The 22,350-nt window shown below is 43.6% G+C and overlaps 1 protein-coding gene across 9 annotated transcripts in view; it reads right to left on the bottom strand.

Moving 5' to 3' along the window:
- Nucleotides 1-22,350, bottom strand: part of LOC142560092 (kinesin-like protein KIF2A) — a 47,823-nt gene that overhangs the window by 4,325 nt on the left and 21,148 nt on the right. For all 9 annotated transcript variants that reach the window (XM_075671897.1, XM_075671899.1, XM_075671902.1 and 6 more), the window contains 14 exons: nt 21,626-21,794; nt 18,874-19,138; nt 18,228-18,331; nt 15,389-15,551; nt 14,359-14,449; nt 13,712-13,775; nt 13,528-13,619; nt 12,194-12,336; nt 11,119-11,193; nt 10,003-10,138; nt 6,702-6,812; nt 6,293-6,360; nt 2,687-2,804; nt 2,473-2,574 (listed from right to left, as the gene is read on the bottom strand). In XM_075671897.1, coding sequence (XP_075528012.1) covers nt 2,473-2,574; nt 2,687-2,804; nt 6,293-6,360; nt 6,702-6,812; nt 10,003-10,138; nt 11,119-11,193; nt 12,194-12,336; nt 13,528-13,619; nt 13,712-13,775; nt 14,359-14,449; nt 15,389-15,551; nt 18,228-18,331; nt 18,874-19,138; nt 21,626-21,794 — 1,701 coding nt within the window. The remainder of the gene's footprint in view (nt 1-2,472; nt 2,575-2,686; nt 2,805-6,292; nt 6,361-6,701; nt 6,813-10,002; nt 10,139-11,118; nt 11,194-12,193; nt 12,337-13,527; nt 13,620-13,711; nt 13,776-14,358; nt 14,450-15,388; nt 15,552-18,227; nt 18,332-18,873; nt 19,139-21,625; nt 21,795-22,350) is intronic.

Genomic DNA, 22,350 nt, shown 5'->3' with positions numbered 1-22,350 from the left:
TCACGAGATGACTGGAATTGCAGCTTCCGCACTGCTTTACTGTACTGTATCAAAATACTTCTCAGGCTTATCAGTGTACTGTATCAGGGACAGTTATCCGGGAGTTTTTAACAAAACTAGACTGGATCGAAAGAGAAATATTGTACCACATCGGACTGCGACCCCAATTTGTATGCGCAAATGGAAATGCTTGGCATCACCTGAATCGCATTAAGAAAACAAGCCAGGCCAGACAAGCAACACAACTGTGGACAGATGGGGGCACAGCAGACGACTTCTCAGACAATGCCCCAAGACACGCTGACAAGTTCTGCCGTTCCTTTGGTTTCAGATTCATTTTTGATTCAGCAACAGATACGCAAGGCGCGACCTCTCAATGATCAACCTTGATGTCCCAAGCAGAAACCACCGAGCAACTGCTACTACTGGAGGCTAGGCAGCCTTGAGACCGCTATGGAGACTTCGTCCAACGAAAAAAAGAATTGATGTGCTGTCTCAGAAAACGACAACGAGGAAGTGCACGCGCTCATAATGGCGCTTGCGCACAAGCCTCATGCAGTGAACACTAGATAGTGCCGGTTCCAATGCCTGAGCAACTGTCTGTAAATAAGTTCCTTATTCATTGGGTTGAATCAATTGTCAGAAGCCACCAGCGTCTGCGCAGATGTAAGCGGCATTGTAATAATTTTTTACCTTAAAATCAAATGCACGGAGTGTGCTTGAAGCCCAATTTTAGTGCAATATCTTTTAAGTAGTCATGTTTCCTACATCAAGATGGCATTTCTTTTTCAGGCAATATTGATTGGCTATAACTAGTTCAAACTGACCAAGGTCATTGGTTTGCACCTTAGTGCACACCTTGGACATTCCAGATTACACCCCGACCAATGTGTACTGTCTTTGTTTAAACGCCAATTTTTCTCCAAACAAAAGAACCCAGTGTCTCATATGACATCAAGTGCTACTTGTCTTAGGACAGAAATGATTACATATTTTGTATTCAGCACCCAAAATTGCACAAGGCATGCAAACGTGGTCAAGAGCTACTCGTAAAGTTGGCTTTCAAGTGTAGCCTCCTCCCAGGAATAGTAGGGTAAATGGGTCACTTTGGTTTCAGCGTATACTGTACCTTGATTAAAATTTTTTGTGTGCGTGCCGGATGGGCTTGCCCTACAACATAATTTTCGGTGTATTTTGCACCATAGCACCTCTAATAGTCTAATTATTTACCGTATTTTAGAGTTTCAGATTTCGATGTACCTTCTCTCTAATCACAGGAATCCAATTTAAATTTGCTGGTGACAGCATTTCACAGACAACAGGAGCCAGCATCATTGTTATCACAAGATGGTGACAGGACTGGTAATGATGTAGTACATGTACATGGCTTTCGCTATGAAAGGTAAATCAAAAGACATTTTACATGCTAAGCTAGTAGCAACAGCATGCAACATTTCTAGCATTCCATTAACCCTTTGAGGGTCAATGACGTAAATATACGGCGCCGCGAACAAGTCCAAAAATGGTCGATGTCGTATATTTACGGTGCCATTTGTACGTTGCAAAAGCGGGCCAATTTCCTAACTTTTTTTTCTGTCATGTGCTGCCACTATGTGGGAATACAGGAAATTTCGTGTGCCTCCCTCTCAGTTTTTGTTGCACGTTTTATTTTAGCGCTAGTTTGCTCCCGCATGTCTATATACTAGCGTGCGGGCAGGCGGCAGCGGTTCAGCTTTTGTTCCGCAGCCGGTTTCGGCTTCTTGCGCTTTTGCAAAACTAATGGCCATCTTGTTACTAATCGCTTAAAGGGCTACCACCTCTTTCTCGCTCGTTTATTGCTCACAGGTGTGCACATAGGAAGGATGCTGCCGTGCATGCATTTTCGCTGCTTTTTTTTTGACACTCGCGAAAACTAGTTACCTCTGGTTGGTGATAAGGTGAAGATTAGCGGAAGTTTGTCACACGTTGAGCTTTTTTGACGGGCACACAACCACACAGTTTTCTCAAGTGCACGCACCTACGCAGTTCGATTACGCTATGGATGTACATATTAGTGTAAGAGCAGGAACATTTGAGTCTTGCAAAATATTCTCGTGTGCGCATTTTCAAGGCCTTGAACCATGTGTATAAAATGCATCAATTTTTTAATTCATATAAGTTTATTTCCTTTTTTTAGTGTTATTCATGAACGAAGAGTACATATATACAAACTCAAAATATTTTTTCTCACTTTACAGTCACCCTAGAAAAATTGCAGTAAATTGTTTTTCGAAATAAGTCCCCAAGAAGAATTGAAATCTGCAATAAAAAAGAAATCGACCCTGGGCGGTCGCGTATGGCAAAGAAAAAAAAAAAAATTTACCCTCAAAGGGTTAACTGCATTTTAGCGACCAGTGCTGCCTAGCTGAATTTCATTAGGTGCCTTAGCATGATCATATGCATAGAAGGGCCGCAAATGGCACACACACACACCTCAACAACAGTCTTGTGCAGATCCAGAATTTCCTCTTCCATCTCTTGTAGGTGGGAAATGGCCTCGTGGAATGTGTACATGTCTCCAGACATCTCCACGTCCTGCACACGGATATTACCGGCTGTCAAAGTGAAGCTAAGAGAGTCAGGTTTATCTGAACAGGTCAATTCTGGTGCCATAAATCGTTACGAGCGGCAAAGGCACGACGCTCACATCAGAAGCTCTCAGCAGAGCCAGGTTGTCGTCCTCTTCACTTTCTGGAGCCATCTCTTCATCCTCGTTTGAGGGAGGCTTCAGCTCTGGGCTGTCCTCAACACCGAGCTCCTTCACTCTGAAAGAGCCAGTAAGAAGCACACGATTAAAAAAATGACAAACAAAAGATTAACATACAAATTGCAAGATTTGAAGTGCAAAAGAAGACTAGTGCCAACTATAAATCAAGGCAAGCAATTGTGGAGTACAGTTAACTACCATTAATTTGATCCTGATGGGACTGAAAAAAATTGTGGCAGAACCCATGTCGTGATGACTGCAGACGGTAATACGTCAGCATTGAATCAATACAGCCACAATGCAGTGCTGCCATCGACACGAGATATGTATGAGGCATGTACTGTAGCACGACTCTTGTTGCTTCCTTAAGAACACTAGGTGCCATACAGTGCTGCCACCGATCCAAAGCCTACATGTGGCCTACGAAATACATGGTGCCTGAAAAACGCGTCATGTGGCAATGTCTGTTGTGCTTCTTTCTGGACAAGCTGCACCATCTAGCGGCAATGCCACGAAGGCCACGTGCGGCCTCTGAGACGAGAAGCCTAGTGCACCAGTGCCTGTGAATGCCGAGAATTGTTTCCTCGCCTGCTGCACACTGAATGGCACATAGTAACCCAAATAAGCGAGAGGTGCATTCATGGCGCAGCTTCCTTGAAAAAGGCGTTCCTTGAAAAGTGACATGTTCAGTGCATTTGTGCGGCAGCAAGCTAATGCGTCGAGTTGCTGTCCTTAAGGAAGCCTTGCGACGATTGGATTCCACTCAGCATCAGAGATGTTCAATGGATCTGTGTTGCCATTGTATAGTGGCACATTCCCAGTGGCACAGACCTAATTACCCAAATAGGCATCAAGGATGTGCATTGAAGAGCAGCACACACCAACAGGCCCATGCCCAGTAACACAAGTTTGCATCAAATACGTTCATTGGAGACTAGCACAAACCGAGTGGTACATGCCCCGTATTCCAAGTCTGTGTCGGAGTTCCTTCGAGCAGTGGTATCTGCCCAGTCCCACATATACAGGGACCCATGTCGGCGTGAAAGATTTGGTCGCCGATTGTATGGTCGTTTCCCAACAAAGTTGGTCCGATACTGGTTCGATACAAACATAGAACAGATAGAGAGATAACCCCCGGAAAGTGCGTGAAGTACCCTAAGAATCCTAAGGCATTAAAACTAGTCGCATTATAAGGTAGGTCGAACTGAACAATATGAAGAAAAACTCCGAAACATGCTGTTGATTCACTTGGTAGTTGAGTGAAATCTTGATATAACGAATTTCAGGGGACCACGGAGAAATTGTTATTCTGAAAGGTCATTAGTGAAAACCCCAAAAAATCAACTATGCACATAACATCAACTATGCACATGACATGAACTAGCCCAACTATGAACTATTCCCGAAAATGTCGTGACTGGCTTTTGATGCACACTGTTGCTATATTCCAGATTCCACTGCCACGCACCACTGAAATACGAGTGGCGCATGCAAATGAGACGCTGACAGAGAAAACCACCGACGAACAGGAAGCTCCGTGTCACTTCTGAAGCATAATGTCTTTTTTTTTTTTTTGCCTAGATCGAGACCATTTTCAAGTGCCAGTACATGTAAACGACACTGTCAGCAAAGTGCGACTGTGGCATCCCCGCGAGCACAGGTGTTACATTTCTCTGCGTGGCTATGCACTGCAGAAATGAGGACGAAGGAAAGCAGAGGCATGCTTAGAAAGAAGAGCGAAAGAAGACGCGCGCCTCCATTGCTAGGCTACACTTGTCTGGGCGGAGCATGCGCTCCTAGGAAACATGATGCTTCTATGAAGAGAAGGTCTGGCTGACATTTTCCCATCGACTACGGCTCATGTGTCTGTGCACTTCAGTTTGAAGACATAAGATTACTTGGCAAAAGCTGCGGCTAAGTTTCCCGAGAATTGATAGAGGTGTTTCAAATCAAGGAAAAAAGTGCACAATGCATTAGCGTTGTTCCTTCGTTGTCGCTCTTTTGCAATGAGCAGCAGTTCCCAGATGTGGCTATGTAAATGATATCGATCCCTCTTGGTTGCAGTTTGTGCTGAACGCTGTCTGTATATGCATGCACCCGAAGTTTACGTCGGTTTAAGTTTGAAGTTGGCACTCGTCCTGTCACTTCATGTCTGTATATCGTGCCGTGCTGTTTTTAACCATGAAATATGTACAAACCAGCCCAGCAGGCCGTTTTAATCAAAAAAGTGCCACACTGCTCTTTTCCCCTCCAACGCCGTCTCAGGTTTTCCACACCCATGCGTCACAGCATTCGCTTTCTGCAACGTGTCAGCTAGCCTACTGTTCTGGCTGCCGTGAAGCATGCACTGAAATCTAAGAATCTCCAGAACTTGGAATATTAATTCGCAGTACAGAGGCATTATTAGCATGACAAGGAAAATGAATAATGATTGTTATTCTGAAGTTTGTAGTACAGAAATATTTGTTTAGTGAAACTATAAGCAGCCAGAGGATTTATGAAAAGTTAGTTAATCTGAAAAGTTTGCTAAAGTGGTGTTCGTAGCAACGAGGTTTCACTGTACTGTTTTTGAAGGGCTTCGCTGCAATACACCTATTTTGTGGTGAAGCATACTAAGCAGGGAAGGGTATGGACATAGCACATGTTCCTTAATTTACGCACGCACATGCACTGTCTCTGGCCACAGTGCTATCACAGAAATATGCGATCACATATAATTAAGAAAAGCACACTAGGCCCCATTAACGGTCTCATATACGAGACCCGTATTGCAGCCGAAACGAAGGCTCAGATCTCCCCAGTAACGTCAGAAACAGCTCTGAATGTCTAATGGAATGCTTATTAGGCGTCTAGATGCTCGTACTGCGACTCGAGACAGCTCATAGGTGCTTGTGTAACACGGCCGTATTGCAGCAAAGCTGACCAGTCCACTTTGAATTATCCCACGAAGGCCAATTTTGAGATAAAAATAATGGAAGTCTGGACCCATGGAAATATATGCGCGGCAGCCGGGCCCTTCGGTCAGGATTGAATTAACCGAAAAATCTAACTGAAGTCTAAGCAACGGAGGGCTGCTGTACAATCTAGCCGGATGCCCACCTAGCTTAACTACGTTGGGCTGGCTATTGAAGTTGCTAAACATCTGGTGCAATTGCAGTATAGTCGAACCCCGGCACAATGCACATAGACAAAAGTTTTGGGATATAACAAAGAAATTTCATTGTACAGTTAAACTTTGTTTTTACATGCAGATATCTAAGAGTTACCACCATTGACCAAACTGCTGCACCTTTTCGCATGTGTAGCACACAACGAAAATGGGCTAACATAAAACAATGCTATTCCTTTTCGTGCTTCAATGGTCTGAGCAGTACCCCAACTACATAACCAGGATTGGCCCGTAAAAAATGGTGGTTGATAAGGAAGTAACAGGATCAAATGAAAGAAAGTGTTGCAAGATACTGGCCCTGATTTCTACCACTGCCACTACTGCTATGCACGAGTTTTCTGCAAAAGGTAAATATTTTGATGTGTTAAAGGCCGTACCTGTCTGCATAGCGCAACGTGTTGAGGGAATGCTCGCAAGAACTCAGGCCTGGAGAGATCATGGCAATCTGAAAATAACCAAAGAAAACATAAAAGCTACTCGAACCGCTTGCCTGCAACAATCTAACTTTCTTCTGAGACTCCACATAAATGGTAACCATACATTAAAATACAAAAAAACTGCAGAAAATATTTCCACTGAGAGGTAGCTCACAGAATGAACCTCAATTTAGAGCACTACATTGTACGAGCTGCAGCTGTTATAAACAGATGCAACATGTCCAGCTATTACTATTTGCTTCTGCAATATTAAAAGTTGGGAACCTTATGAGAAATACTAATCACAAAAACTAACCAACATGTGATAATTTATAAATGCAAGACTGCGAATTCAAACAGCTGTGCCCACCATGCAGGTCCGAGAGTTCTCGCCGATGAACGAATCCCTGAGGACCTGTGTCAGCTTGCTGGCCCGGAACGGAAGGTGAGCACCACGACGACCCAATGCCCTGATGCATTCCTGCAAGGTAAATAAAGATGAATGAAGCTCCATTGAAAAAACGTAAAAAACAGGGAGAAAAATAGAGGGGAAGGCCAGAAGGGAAAGACCACTCCGAGCATGAAAACAATAGAAAATAGCATGAAAACAATATGAAAACAATAGCCCAAGTTACAGAAGTCCCTTAGTTACAGTCATTCTTCTAGCTCAAACAAGTAAAGTTATGTTTAGACTACATATGTAATGTATGCATATTTCACAAGAAGAGCAAGCGCAAATGCTAAAAGCGCAACTGAATTGTTCAGACTGCAGTCGTATAAAGCATTAAGAGCCCAACAGTCATCCCACACGCGAGCACATCTTTTGGTATAGATACGACAGTTACAACGACGCCAACAAGCCCAGAAGTTTCGGTTCTGAATTTCTGGTGACGCAACTTCCAACATCCCTAGTTACAGCAAAGGAGCAAAAGCCATGACTGCATATCCACCGAGGCGCAAGTGGCCAGCTCACGTTTTGATTGGCCGATCTTAAGAAGCGCAACACAGGCAACAGACATTTGAACGACCAGCATTGTTAACCACCTTAAGCTGCAATACAGGCTGGCTTTACGACAGACTTGCTCTTTGCTAATGTTATGATCGCAGTCTGAACATGCCTTTACACAGATGAACTGTCAGTTCTTAAGACCAACTGCATGGCGCAAGACTATGACCCCTAGAATGCTAGACTGCTTTTATGAATTCATTAATGAGTGGCAGACAGGCAGCACCACCGATACTTCGTGGAACTACTCGTATTCCTAAAATAGCCTGCTTTGTGGACCTACTCAATGTACAGAAAAACAGCAAGGAAAAACCAATCTACAGAAAGTTTGCCTGAGAAAGAATTGCATGCCAATTTAGCTACCAAATTTCTCGAATGGATGATAAGACTAGCAGATTTTGCCAAAAGCACAACCGTCTTCCCCAAAATCCAAAGCAATCAAGAAATATCAGTAATAGCTGCTTAGTATGAATTTACTTATTGACAAGACCAAAAAAAGAAAAAGCTTAACAACAACCTAAGTAATGTAGTCAATGGTTAAGGGGGGACATGGGTTGTTGAGATAACTTAGTTATTCCTTGAACAAATGATTGCTCATCAAAAGCATCTGCTCATTCAGTGTTGTGGTTATTTTAAATATGCAATTACATTGTGCATATACATAGTTGCTGAGATAATTAGGTACTTTACTTTCTATTATTTGCTGAAACAATTAAAATTTACCAGCTGAAAGGAAAGTTGCAAACATATAGTTGGATACTACAGTGCATAAGGATAGCAACACTGGAAGCGGATTTGAAATTGTACAAGTATTTTTCATTTTACAGCCCACTGTATTCACAGCATAAGAGCAAATGTGTATTAAATGAAAATTTGAAGCTGCAAATAAAATCTGCTCTCAGTGTTACTTTCTCAATACATTCAGCTTTATGCTGAAAGAAAAAAATTGCTCTAGCTGTTCTAGATCAAAATATATTGATACAGCAAACAAGCAAAGTGACCAAAAAACATGTTCTGAAAAAAAAAAAAAAACAATATGAAAGCAAAAAACCTTACTCAGTGGTTGGTATACAGTAAAAGCTATTTGCACATGTACAATGAAAATTGACTAGTAAGCCCTGTAGTAATCTGCTTGCAGCACTTCAAGCTTAATGCATTTGGCTTCATTTAAAAAAAAAAATACATATACAGCTGTAGCTGCCCTATTGTTGCCACAAACAAGCAGGCTGAGCAAAAATTTGTTGTGGGAAAAACAGTTGTGGGAAAATTTATTAAAGAATATACCGTATTTACTTGCACAATGATCGCACTTTTTTGTAAAAGAAAATTGATGCAAATTCAGGGGTGCGGTCATGACTCGGGTTAAATGTCCAGAGAAAAGAAAACCTTTTTTTTCATCCCGCGTTTGAGGCAGGATGACAACGGGTCAATAGGCGGCTGCTGCTGTAATAGTGCGGGACATCAAGACATAAATGGCGACCGGCGGAGCAACCAGAACGCACCGAACGAGACTTTTTTCTTCTCACGAGTACATTACGCGCATTGAAACAGTTTCTTCTGTATAAGTAATTAATATTGTTACTATAGGCAAGTTTGTGGCAATAACTCAGCCATGACCACTTTGAGGCGACAGAAACAGAGAGGTGCGCTTAGCTGCCAGTGACAGAAACCAATGGCGGACACGCTGCGGAAACTGCAGCATTTGTTTGCAGATTGGCGAGATCTACGGTGAGACCATAGGAACGTTCACCTGTGCTCGCTGCCGCACCGCAACTTGCTTTTTACACAAGGCGGCAAAGCTTTTATAGAATCGCAGCTTACGATAACGAAGCGCGTCTACATCGCATCTGAGCCAGCCACGACTGCATCAGCGCAAGCGAGAAAATCGGATTTTCGCTTGGTAGTCAGTCTTGAAGCAAAGTCTTGCAGTTTATCTTAAGTTTTCTTCGCTTTCTCCAAATGATCGGGCTGCAGCACTTGTGCTGGAATGCCGCATCTGGAATGCCAGAACCATTGTTATCTGCCAAGACTATTCCACAGTCACGGGGTGAAGTTCCAGCGGGACTCGGCACGGGTAGCAAACTTTTGCCGGCATCTTCCAAAGCTACTGTGCACTATCGAAATATGAAAATTGCGTATTTCTTCTGCTCACCGAATTTATGGCTTGCAGTAAACTGAATTTTACAACCAAAATATTGTCAAATTCAGTTTGCTGCAAGCCATAAATATTGGTCCAAGATGCACAAAAATTTCCGTTGTAGTGTATCGGACACTGTAGAATAAAAAAACGTATGCAAGAAAGTTATCTTTCTACAACTTTTCCGTCTCTTAAGACCTGTGTCCCCCCTTAATGTTATGGCGTTCAACAGCGGCGAACAAGGCTTCCACCAGGAAGTCACAAAATTGTGCCTCGTCGTTATATGAATAGGTGCAAACTAATGATGACACTAGGCCTCAATTCCACAAATGTACAACCAATTAAGAATTTTCTCACATGGGCAGAATTTGTAATGTGCACCAAATTAAGTGATGCTACAGGAGTGCTGGCCAGCTCTCGTTTCGGCGACGAATTTCAATGACAAAGGCACAAAGCTGAGTGCAGAAACTAGAAACCTGCCCGATGTTTTAGCACTAACAAAAAGTGCATGCAGTGAACTGTAGTCACCTTGAGGGCAAGCAGGCTCTTGTTGATCTCTGCACCTTCCATTCTCGTCTGCCGATTGGCGCTCGACGTGTCGGCACCCCGCTCATTCCCAGCCAGATCAATGAGCGAGAACTTCCCGTGGAGGCGGCTGGACTTCCTGCAAGGACAAACCACAGGGGTTAAGACGAACACTTCGTCCAACCAGACATCTGCAAGCTCACAGACGTATAGCGGGAGCGAAAAGAGCAGACCACCAATTTAAGTACACGTACAGCGAGCGCACAAGTACAGAGAGTAGAAAATTTCCCATCTGGGAAGCATCTGGTGTGCAGGTCTTTGCAGAAGACCTTTGCACACCCGCTGTGTAGTGCACTCGCACAGCTTGCATTTGAAGCTGAAGCAGAGAGGACTTGCGTCGAGAGCCACATGTCGGCACATGTCGGAGTGTCCCCCTTTAACAGTGGACCACACTGTCATCCTAGCATTTCATCATCACGTTCGATCGTTCAACCATTCTTCAACGAAGCGCTCAGTCTGCCTCAATCCATATATTGATATTTATAACTGCTATGCAGTCCTGGACGACTTCATTGATTGTTATTATGAATGTTTTCTGCTCAGAGTCATCAACCAGCTTCAAGTGGCACTACTCCATGCTCTATGTTTGCACCAACGAGGGCAACGGTTAAGAGAGTGAAGTGCTAGACTGACTGTTGAAGAAATCTGTGATCGTGCAGGGGGTAGAGATTTGGTCCTTGTGTTGACGGTCGTAGTATACTAACCTTCTCCCAGTGACGGGAACGCTCGGTGTCGAGCCACGCGAAACGGAGCGATGGTGATCAGTCGAGAATACTACCCCAGGGTGCAGCCAAGTGTACGCACGCACTAAGTGTTGACAAGCCACATGCGACATGAAGTTAGGCATACTTTTGGCGAACTTGATATTTCCCGACTCCTCAATATTTTGACTTCTTGGCAGGTCCTGTCACATCCAAATTAGTTGGAGACTTTCTACTTTCTGCAATTGCTGTACCTTGCAACGCTATTTTGTAACCATTGCAACCTTTGTTTAGAAACTGTGCATATAGAAATAAAGGAAACTTCTTTCGCAAAGAGTTATACAGCTGTTTTTCCTACCTTTGCCTCAGGATGATCTGGAATACTGCATGTGACCGCGAAGAGTTCTGGTTGGCTGATGTCTGCCCAGATGTTCTGTAATGTAGAATGGAATAAGACAAGCCAAGTCAACTTTGAGTGAAGGGAGGAAGGGGAAGCATACAAGTATGTATTTAGTAATGTAATACACATATTTAATATGGGGGAAAAAAAAAAAGGACAGCTTTCTTTGACCTTGCCACACCTAACCTCGGGGATTTGTGCATTTGGTTTCTCGTGGTGAGGCACAACCTGTAGCTAAATAACAATCTTAGCAGATGTACGCCAGTCTAATACAGTCTAATACATCAAAGATGGCGAAGCTGCATTAGGAAGTTCTTACCCTTCGTAGCACATACAGTCAAATCTTCATAAAACGAAGTTGTATTTGCATCGAACTTCGTTTTATCGCGAAGTTCGTTAAATGAGAGGTTTTGAAGCTTCAGCAGTAGAAATCATTTTACAAATTCCCAGAACATTCCTGGTGGATAGCATCTGGTCAGTAATAAACAAATTGCAATAAGGTCGAGCCTTCATAGCGTGTGCCAGTGCACATGGTGCAGATTGCACCGTGAGCAATGCATCTTCGGATGCCATGGCTGACCTCGCTTAGTACCCACAGCTGTTATCAGAGGGCACCCTCAAATTAATAAACAAACTTTAAGTTTCGCCAGTTTTATTGGCGTTTCGCCCAGTGAGGGAAAGACCACTCAACAACCAAGAACACTGTCGCGACATGCTTGCTTTGCACCATGCCTCGGAAACTTGAGATCAAGTGACCGTCAACACTAGATATGTGGGAAAAAATGCATATGATGGCACGAACCATCGCAGCTCCGCCTTTGCCGAAAATTACCTCAAAGATGCAATGCGTGCCCTATATTTGGACAGCCATGCAGGTAGGGGGACAGAGGGGGAGGGCAGATAGGTGCCTGCCCCCTCCTACCTTTAGCAAGTGCTTGTGATGACATTATCTTGTTTAATGGCTTGTGATGACGTTGAAATAAATAGTGCATTAACTGTTACATAACATATTGCATTAACTTTGTTCACGCACCTGACACTGTTGCCATGTTGAATAAGCTTTAGGACTTCTTCAACGGAGTCTACTTCCCTCTCCACGAGGCCAACAACCTGCACCTGCTGCCTGCCATCTTCCAGCACACGGAGTTTCGCCTTGGCGTTGAGCAAGTCGAACACCTGGAAAAAGGGCCACAAGCACTTGCTGTGAGCGAACATTGCAAGTCTGACAGCGGCTGTGCAAGTAGCAATGAAGATACTTAATGTTAGGACATCGTAAGAAGCCAAAAAACAATGACACCAAGGACAAAACAAGGAAAATTACATGTACTTACTAATTGAAATAAGGACATAATAAATTAATGGAATTGAAATTTGTTGAAAAAACAACTTGTTGCATCCACTTTCAATTCCATTAATTGATAATTTATTTCAGTAACTAAGGACAAGTAATTTCCCATGTTGTCTTGGTGTCTTTGTTGGGTTCTCACGATTATTAAAAATCTTGCCTCCTCGGTCAACCACATTTCTTCTCGTTTCACTGTTAGAAAGGAAATACAACCAATGTTTGGGAAATAAACTATCGCTAGATGATCACTACTTTTCGCTACATGCTTTGCTACATGCTTCTGCTGACCTTAGTTTAATATGTGCTCTGGAGCAGCAATGCTTTGGTATTGCAAGGAATGACGGGTGTAATGTCATTACAATATTGTCATGCAGTGACATTTTTAGCGAAGCTATGCCTAGAAAGGCAGCCAAGTCAAATTGTAATGATAGCGGTACTAGATACTGTCGCCGGTTGTCAGATCTGTTCTTATGAATCAAGTGCACCCACTATTTGTTGTCTCACTGCACATTCCAGACAGTGCTTGCTTATATTTGGAAATTTAGAACACTCTTTTGCGATGTGCACACATTTTGATAAGACCTACTTTATTGTAAAGTTAGAGACAGTGTTTACTGTAGGCAGGTCTTGTGCCGTGTGACAACTTGATTAGAGTGATAACAGTGGCAAAAAATGAACGACGTATGGCAATATGTTGTGCGACGTCATAACGAAAATGCAGCCACAAGTTACATAATATTCGTAGCAGCAGCAGATGAACCTTTCGTAGTGCTATTGAGATTGCTCCCATGTTGTTGCACCCCACTATCACAGCAATATTACAGACACTGCTTTAGCTACTGTAAGAACACCATGAAATGTAGGTTTAACCTGTAATTTTTCATGGCATAACATAAAATTTGCTGTAAATCAGGAAATGCATTTGCCAAACACCGAGACCACTTTAGCTGCATTATGAGTGCAAAGATGTCAGCAGAGATTGTAACAACAAGGTTTAGTGTATGCCACCCACATGCACTTACCTTCCCACTGTAGATTTCGAAAAAACTTGAAGAGACCACTAAATCTTCATTCTTATATTTAAGAGACTTCAGCAGCTTAAACACATCCTTGGCTGAAAAGAAATAATCCAACAGTTGAACACATTTGAAAACATTCTAACATTTAACAACCAAGCCAAAGGAAAAACTGAAGGAGGATGCATACTTGCTAGGGCATAGATGCCTTTCGAACAGTCTTGTGTCTTCCCAGAGAAATCTCCACCCATAGTCTGTGAAAGAATGTCACATCAGCTGCTGTGCACGATAGGCCTAACCACGAAAAATGAAGGCAAAAACATTAAGCTAACAGGAAATGCCTTATTTCTGCGACACTTTCACCTAGCAAATAGAATAGAGCTCACTAGCTACCGCTCCCATTCAAACCTACAATTCCTACTGCTCAAGCAATCCTGCCCAAGGACAAAACCAAGCAAAATTGCCTAGCAAGATCAATCAGGTAAGAGACCTTCACTTAGTTCTTGCAGCACACCTGATTTGGAGCTGTCTTGAGAGCTCGGGTAATTTACCAGGCTCAGATGCTCAATGGTCATGCACCGACGTATGCACAAGTGCACGGTCGACGGAGCTGTCTGCGCCTGCTGCCAATAACATCCCTTGTCAATAGCAGTGTTGATCACCAGATGGCACTGCTGGCTAAATACTTCGATGTCTATTTACGGTGTCTAAGAAACCTTCAGAGAAGCATCAGGCCTGTGCTTCCCCCATCATAATGCCCCGAACAATCAAGGTCAAAGTAAGGCTGGCTGTACACACGAAATCAGCGAAGGTTTGGTTAAAGTGTTTGTCACTCACATGCGTTTTGCCGCTGCCTGTCTGTCCATAAGCGAAGCATGTCGCCATGCCCCCGTCGAATATCGTCTGCACTAGTGGTCGTGCTGTGTACCTAGAACAAGCACAAGGTTGTACTACAGCAGTCACATAAGCGATCTTTGTACTTTCAGATTAGAAAAAATTTGCCACTCTTTATTTAAAGATACCTATGCAGAAATAACAGTAAAATCTACCACAGTAAAAGCTTGTTAAGTTGAAATTTTTGCAAGTCTGTTCCATTGCAGGTCTGTTCTCTTAAACCGACAAGATAAAAACACGACACTGCACTTTTTCTTCATTCTTTCGTTTCTTTCTTTTTTTTTTTTCCATTTTACATCTGGAGGATGTGCTCTTCCTCTGCGAGGCGTTCTGCCGAGAAGCACACAGGCGCGAGTGCATACACACACGTGCTCACAGTACGTCGGACTATATGTGCCTTACCCGAGCGTTTTCTTTTTTTTAAAGTTTCATTAGTTCGACTTTTGAGTAATTCGAATGTTTGTAGCATTCCCGTAGAATTGAATTAACGAGCTTTTACTGTATTCAGGTTCCTGAATGAATGAAATGCCTTCATTCAATACAATCTCTTCGCCTATATACCATGTTGTAGAAACCAAGGGACTCGTTCACCAAGATAGAATGGTTTGTACCATGCCAATTGTTGGAGAAGCTGGAGTGTTGGAGAATTGGAGTGTAGACAGAGCGAAGACTTTCTGCACAATGGTCACAACATTCCCCAGCACTTCCAGCACAGTTATTGGTAGAATAATAATGAATTTAGCACCAAGAACGATCACAGAGGGGAGGAGATAACGACAGGATGAGCACTTTCCTCCTCAATTTACAATCATGCTTTTGACACTGAATTCAAAAACCTGACATGCACCAACTAGCCAAACAGCAAATACTACTATCTGCAGAAGAGTTCAATAACAAAGCAACACGTTTGCCCACAATCAACATGCAACCGTGAGGTGTCGGCACAGCAATGACAAGACTGCACGGGACTTACTTGTAGACAAGCTCGTTGTTGGCCGTCTCATCAAAGGCATAGTCAAAGCGAAATGTTGAATTTTCTAGGAACTTTGTGAGGTCCACCTTAAGCTTTGGCTCATGGACCACAATGAGGTCTCTGTTGGGGACAGTGATGACGTCCACTTCCTTGCGATTTACCTCTGCAAACAAATGTTTACAAATTCACGTTAACATTACATCAGCAAGCTCCACCTTAATTATGAGAAAAACCACACTGGAAGTCTTCAGACAGAACTTTGTGGAACCCCCGGTGCTTAACTTAATGAAACCTCCATATATGGAACCTCTGAATTTTATTCTGCCAGAAGAATCCTTGCTTATAAAGTACACATTCTGCACCAAGATTTCACCGTCGATTTGTCTTTCACACAAGTAGATACCACATAAAATTCTCAGCAGGCACAATATTGCACATTTGGAGGTTAAAGAAACAAGCTTAGGAATTTATTTCTAGGCTTGTCTACATTTGACGATGAACAGAAGACTTGAACCCATTGTTCATGTTGTATATCGACACGTGTACTTGTTTGTCTTTATCGGGCAACACGTTTCAACGACTGATGTATAAAAGCCGACGCGCTTGACCCGCTGAGCAGATTTTCGACGATCACCGACCGTGTTCGCCGCTATCGTTGTGCTCTAAGTGTAGCCCGTTTTTGTGGGCGCAGGTTCGCCTAATGAAAGTTAGTTTTGTTTTCCACAGTATTGCTACTGTGTTCTTCAACGTCACCACCACATGACAATATGCACAGAACACTTTTTTAGAAAAGATTTGATCTCTGAGCGAGCGTACAGATAGTAATACTTCTTAGCAGACTGAAGGGCAACTATGGCAAGAAGCTTGTGTTTGTATCGTGAAAAACCTACTCAGCACTGAAGATCAAAAGATGAGAATCGATTCCACAACTACCCTTGTAGCTTAGTGCTACACATGGGTGGATGTAAATTTTAGGACGCAGCTCTTAATGGCCTGCTCCTACAGCGAGCAGCGGCGTAACCGTGCGAACAAGCACAACGGCGAAAGATGAAAGAATGAATGCGGAGCGGTAGATGAAAGACTCTAGCCGAGAATGGTGAGGACCAACGAGAGAGGCCCCTTCAGAGTAGTGCACACAGAAAACTGGTTTCATGCAGACCCGCCAGACCACTCTACGTGTACTCTTATCCGCTCTCAGCCAGATCGTTCGTTTCGAACTATCATCTCCTCACGTCGGCTCTGGCTTGTTTGGTTTGCTCAGTTTGCACTCGTTCAAGCTTGTTTCGATTGTCATGGTTTTGCATTTGTTTTGCAATCCGATTGTGTGCACGACGCGAATTATGTATAGCAATTTCTGGAAGCTAAGCGGCACCAGCGATTACACTGGAACCTTTGACGAGTCATGGTGAACCTGAAGCAGGTGTTAAGCACTCCACATACGTTGGCTGACCTGAAAGATAGTGCAATACCGGGCTGACCCGCAACGGAGGTGATGCAGGCATGAAGCACTCCCCATACAATGGCCGATCCCGAAGATAGTGCAATACCGGGCCGACCAGCAGTGGAGGTGCATTTCGTTATTAAGGGGCACACATCCACAGCTTCACTGGTCCTCCTTTACAGAGTGGAAGGGCATAGAGTTTTTTCAATTTCTAAAACTTTTCTAAATTCTAAAATTTCTAAAATTAGCAAATTGCAAACAAATTTACCCTGAAATATATTTTTGAAGCGCAGGGTCTCCCCTCAAGGGAGACCCTGCTTTTTGGAACCGAAAATTGGCTCATATCTTTATGCATCCCACTAGTCCAGATGCTACTCGAGTGCCCGATAAATCACCAGAATAGTTTTGTGAAGTGCACAGAAGCAGTGGTGTATTCAATACCTTTGAAATGTGGAAAAAGGTATATAGGGCAAACTTTGAGATGCACAAACGAAAGACTAAAGGAACACAAACTTAGCGTCGAGCAAGCCAACAGGAATCTGGGTACCCATGTCAGGGATTGCCCCTCAAAAGCTTGCGCCGCAGAATTCAGGTGCTGTGATGTGCTGTAGAAACACAATGACCAGCTGGTCCGGGAGATAATTGAGGCAGCCGAGATTACCAGACTTTGTGACCAATGCGTTAGCACGCCGTCCTTGTTACTGACAACAAAAGAACTTGAGATTTTGCATGTACCACTATCTTGAGTGCAAAGAAAGAAAAAGTGCATGTTTCGCATGATGTGCGATCACGTGACTGCGACACATGTGGGCAATGGTATAAGAAGCAGTGTTTTTGTCAAAATAAATGTTGAAAGTCGGCACTTGTGGCGTTGTCTTCTTGTCTCGTCTCTTGTCTACATTTTGCGCTGCTAACAGCAGGATGGAAAACCAACAAGCCCAAGCTGCTATTCTAGAGTAGGTATATAATATAGACAAATATACAGAAATATTAAAAAAGTAATTTGTCCTGGGTGTTAGTATTGGCCCATAATTTAAACAGTGTGGCATGCTGCAACTTTGGTTCACATCAGTCTAGAGCATTCATTCTTGTACCACTGCACACTCTGATTACTCAAGATCTTTTAGAGGCCGATATATACTATTACACCATATATAGTTTAGTAACTAGCCCACCTTCCAAGCATGTTATGAAAATTTTAAATTTCTAGAACGATATTTATTATGCAAGAAAGCTGAATGTTTATCTTAAATTAGAACATTGCAATACATAAACCATGCAAACTTCAAAATCTACTAAGAAATGAAAGTTTGCAGAGGCAGGGTCTCCCCTTAAGGAGCTGCAAAAGCAAGAAAAGCATAGCCAACAAATTCCCGGTAGCATTAGCAAATCTCTCACCCTTTTTATTTAGTGGCCTCTTGCGTACAGCCACACAAATCTGGTGCACTTCTGATGGATCGTTCATGGAGAGAGGCCTGAAGTCGAGTGTCGACCTGTACTCTCTGCAAAAGAAGAACATAGGTACGGCGCGCGTCTTTAGTGCGACTAACAAAAATTTATGGGGCAATATTTTGACCAATGTTATTGGCTGTCCATTTGCCATTCAACCTACATGTAAGCACACGAGCATTCTTGCATTGCTCCCCTGTTGAAGTGCTGCCACGGCAGTCGGAATCTGACCTGCAACCTTGAGCTCAGTAGTGCAACACCATAGCCGCTGGGCTACAGTGGTGGCCGATCCGAGACCATACCTTTTAGAGCTTTTCTTTTTTCTGCAGAAGTGCCAGACTACCACATAGTATGAGTGACAGTTTCGCATTTGCCCAAATGCGGGAAACATAACTGAACTTTACCACGAAGTGGTGTATTTTGTGTTACTTTGCCATTATAAAAAAGATGTTCACGTCTTTTTTTTTTCCCTAGCTTGAGCTAACACAGATGAGCTCCGATGTGTGCGCGTTTCGCCTTCAGAGCTTTTTTTTTTTTTTCATTGTCATGTAAAGTGGCAAATTGCAGAAAACTCTGCTGCATTTGGAATGCTTACCTGATCATGGAAAGGAACTCCCAGTTGGGATTGCCTGGATCAACGTTCATTCGCTCCCTCTTCTCCTCGATCTGACTGAGCTGCCTTGCCCTCCGCTCCTCCCGCTGCTTCTTGATGCGGTCCACCTCCTTGACCACATTTGTGCGTCGCCGATTGGCTGCACTCAGGTCGGATGCGCTGCCGCTGGGGGCAACCAGCGCCCGCGGAGGCTGCTGTTGGGACTGCCGCGTTACGACGGAGTTCATTGGCACATCCTTTTCAGCCACTGCAGCGAGTCCAGGCGCACAAATGTGCAGAGATTGTTTTAGCTTAATCTACATTGCATTTGCAATCAAGAACACAAATATTGAACCTGTAAAATATGAGTAACTCTAATGGGCCGCAAGTTTCCACAAAACAATTTTCTGGCACCAATGTTCAGTACGTCTCCAAACTGCGATCGTATGATGTTTTCAGGCTGCTGCATCCCATGTTAACAAGAAAATGCGCAAGGCGCGCAGTATATAGCTGCCTGCCATAGCTTCACCGTAATACTTGCCTGCCCATCGCACGTGAAAACGCCAACGCACACTTCGTTTCTAATTTCGGTAGCAGCAAATCTTCTTTGGGGTCATCGCATGCAGCATTCACAGCCATCACCGCCTATCTGTTTCACAGCGCATGGCGCCATTGGAAGCGTATCGCCAGCTTTCAATAGGCAGTAACCGAAACGCGCCGCCATTCTCTGCTGCAGACTGCGATCGTATATGTTTTCCAGCCGCTAGATCCCATGTGAACAATAAAAGGCGCGGGGTGCGCGTGGTAACGATGGCATGTACAGCTTCTTATTCCGGTACCAGCAAATCTCCGCCCAGTTCATCGCATGCCGCATTCACAGCTATCACTGCCGCACCTGTTGTGATGAGCATCTTCACCTATCTGTTTTACAGACCGTAGTGCGACTAGTAGTGTCCTGCATGCATTTAGTAGGCGATAATCCCAACCCACCGCCATTCCTTGCTGCAGGTGGCATGATGGGGCAACACGTTTCGCTTCGGCGGCAACCGGCGTTGCCCACCAGCTCAATTTCGTCTGTTTCCCGTCACCCTCTTAATACACCATGCAATAGGAAAACAAAACACGCCTTGGGCCGCCGGAGCACTACCGGCTCGACGCGCGTCAGCAGCGAGTGCCGACGATCCATGCAACATTTCAAATTATGTAGATTGCACATTTCCCCGGTTATTACGTTTTATGGCTTTTTCTAAACTGTATGAACAAGGTTCTACTTAATGCTATATGCAAATTACAGCCTGCCAATAAAAACATTTTACAAATAGGAGAGGGAACTAGCAAGGCTTCCACATGAGTCACCATCAGCCTGTGAGTAAACAATAGAGGTTGCCAAACTCTATATGAATTTATGTGGTTTAATCCAGGTATGGTTACCAGAAGAGAACACAATTGTGCTGTCATTATGTAGAATGTCTAAATAGACGCATCACAAGTTTACATTATTTACACTTACAATCACAAATATTACACAAGAAATAAAGGCAAAAAATGCCCATTTAAGTCTTTAAATTACTCATAAAAAGAAGTGCATGTAGTTGGACCACAAGAAAAGGAATATACTAGAGTGCTGGGGTATTGACGATGAAAGATAAAACTAAGCCACAGAAAAGCATTGTGCTGTGTTCATTGTGTTCATTTTATAGTATTCGAGAAAAAAAACCTCTGCACTGAAAGGGTTAATAAACAGATGTTTCAGTTGTGGGCTTGGCCGTCCGAGTTTCACTCAATCTAGTAGACGTCTTCACTTGTGCTGCTGCACAAACATTTTCCCATACTTTCCGGATCTAGAGGCAACTTGTCTTCGAATACAGTAAAACCTCATTAATATGTAGTTGGTAGGCAACATAGAACAAGTACGCATTAAGTGATGCGCTAATCAACCGACAATGGCAGATGTGCAACTATAGAATTACCGACCAACAACGTGTGTTAATTCTCACTCAAACACACACGCAGGCATGCTTTATTTGTGAGCAGGTATCAAATAATCTGCGATTTTCACATGCCACCATCGTGGCCTTGCAGTGACAATGCCATCCTAAAACTCTGCAAGGCCACAAGTAACTTTCACCATTAGGCCCCACTCTCCGGCGAATGCCCTCATGCCGGTCAACAACGCACTAGCCACATTGCATACGGAAGGGCCATCATCCTCATCCACGTTGCCATCCATGACAACAAGGTGGAAGTGCTATAGAAGCTATGGGAGCAGGAGACAAGTCATGGCTACCTTGTTTTGATGTCAATATAGGTGGCAACTACAGTCTTGGAAAGGTCCTAGCACCGCCATTTCGCTATGGTTTACGCGGATGACCTCTCGCCGATTCCACATTTGTATGCACAGAGAAATGGATACGATTACGAACCAACTACGTATTTGGCATGCATTAAGCGACTATGGCTAAAGTGGTTAGCAAATACATTAGGGTCAATGGCAACAGGGCGGGGACTCATTGCAAATATATTTAAACAGAGATTACTTATTAAGCTGGTACATATTAATGAGAACTTGCTGTTTTTGCATGCGCGTGTAATTACACACACACACACACACACACACACACACACACACACACACACACACACACACACACACACACAGAGAGAGAGAGAGAGAGAGAGAGAGAGAGAGACAGACAGAAAACTTATGGGACAGTTTAAACGGTGCTAACTCATCTTAATACTAAGGGGTACTGACTGGATGAGATTATGTTGCTGGACTTGGTCGTGGGAAGTGGTGCGGGTGGGGGCCCCATGGCGCGGTCGTGACCATTCTGCTGGTGCAGCGCTGGCCTCGCGAGGCTACGTCGGTCCTGGATGGTGCCTGACTTGGCTGACGCCAGGGGCACCTGCGTATGCCTCGGGAGCTGCGCACAGTGGAAGCCCAAGGCAATGAAATGAGCAGCAGTTCAGACTCGCAGGTTCAATGCACTGATAAAACCAGACACTGAATTACAACACTCGAAGTCACCTCAACAAGAAACATGCTAAGGTGAAGGTTTGGGCGAGATGGTCTTTCATGATCTACGTACAGTACACGAAAGACTAGACAGGTGCGAGAAAAGATTTTCTTTAAACATTCGTATGCACAATTTATATGAAACGTAATGCCAAAAAATCAGCTTCGAGTCAGCAATGTGACAGTGGCATTCTTTCTTTATGATGCTACATGTAGGTGCTGTACGTGAAAGAGTCATGCATTAAACATTTAACAAGCCCTGGCAAGCAAATTTTGCATTCTAGGATCACAAGCACTTCTTTTTCCTTTGCTTTTGGCATTACATGCCGAATTGTAAATAAATGTCACCTTCACAAACGTTTAGAAATATTTTAAATATACAAGCAAAAAATTGCCCCCAGAACACATTTTCTGCCCTCTTACGCTCCTATTCAACCTCTCGACAACATTCCACCATGCTGATA

Source organism: Dermacentor variabilis, chromosome 10, assembly GCF_050947875.1.
Source record: "Dermacentor variabilis isolate Ectoservices chromosome 10, ASM5094787v1, whole genome shotgun sequence".
In the NCBI taxonomy this organism is placed as follows: domain Eukaryota; kingdom Metazoa; phylum Arthropoda; class Arachnida; order Ixodida; family Ixodidae; genus Dermacentor; species Dermacentor variabilis.
This window is presented reverse-complemented; position numbering and strand designations above follow the sequence as displayed.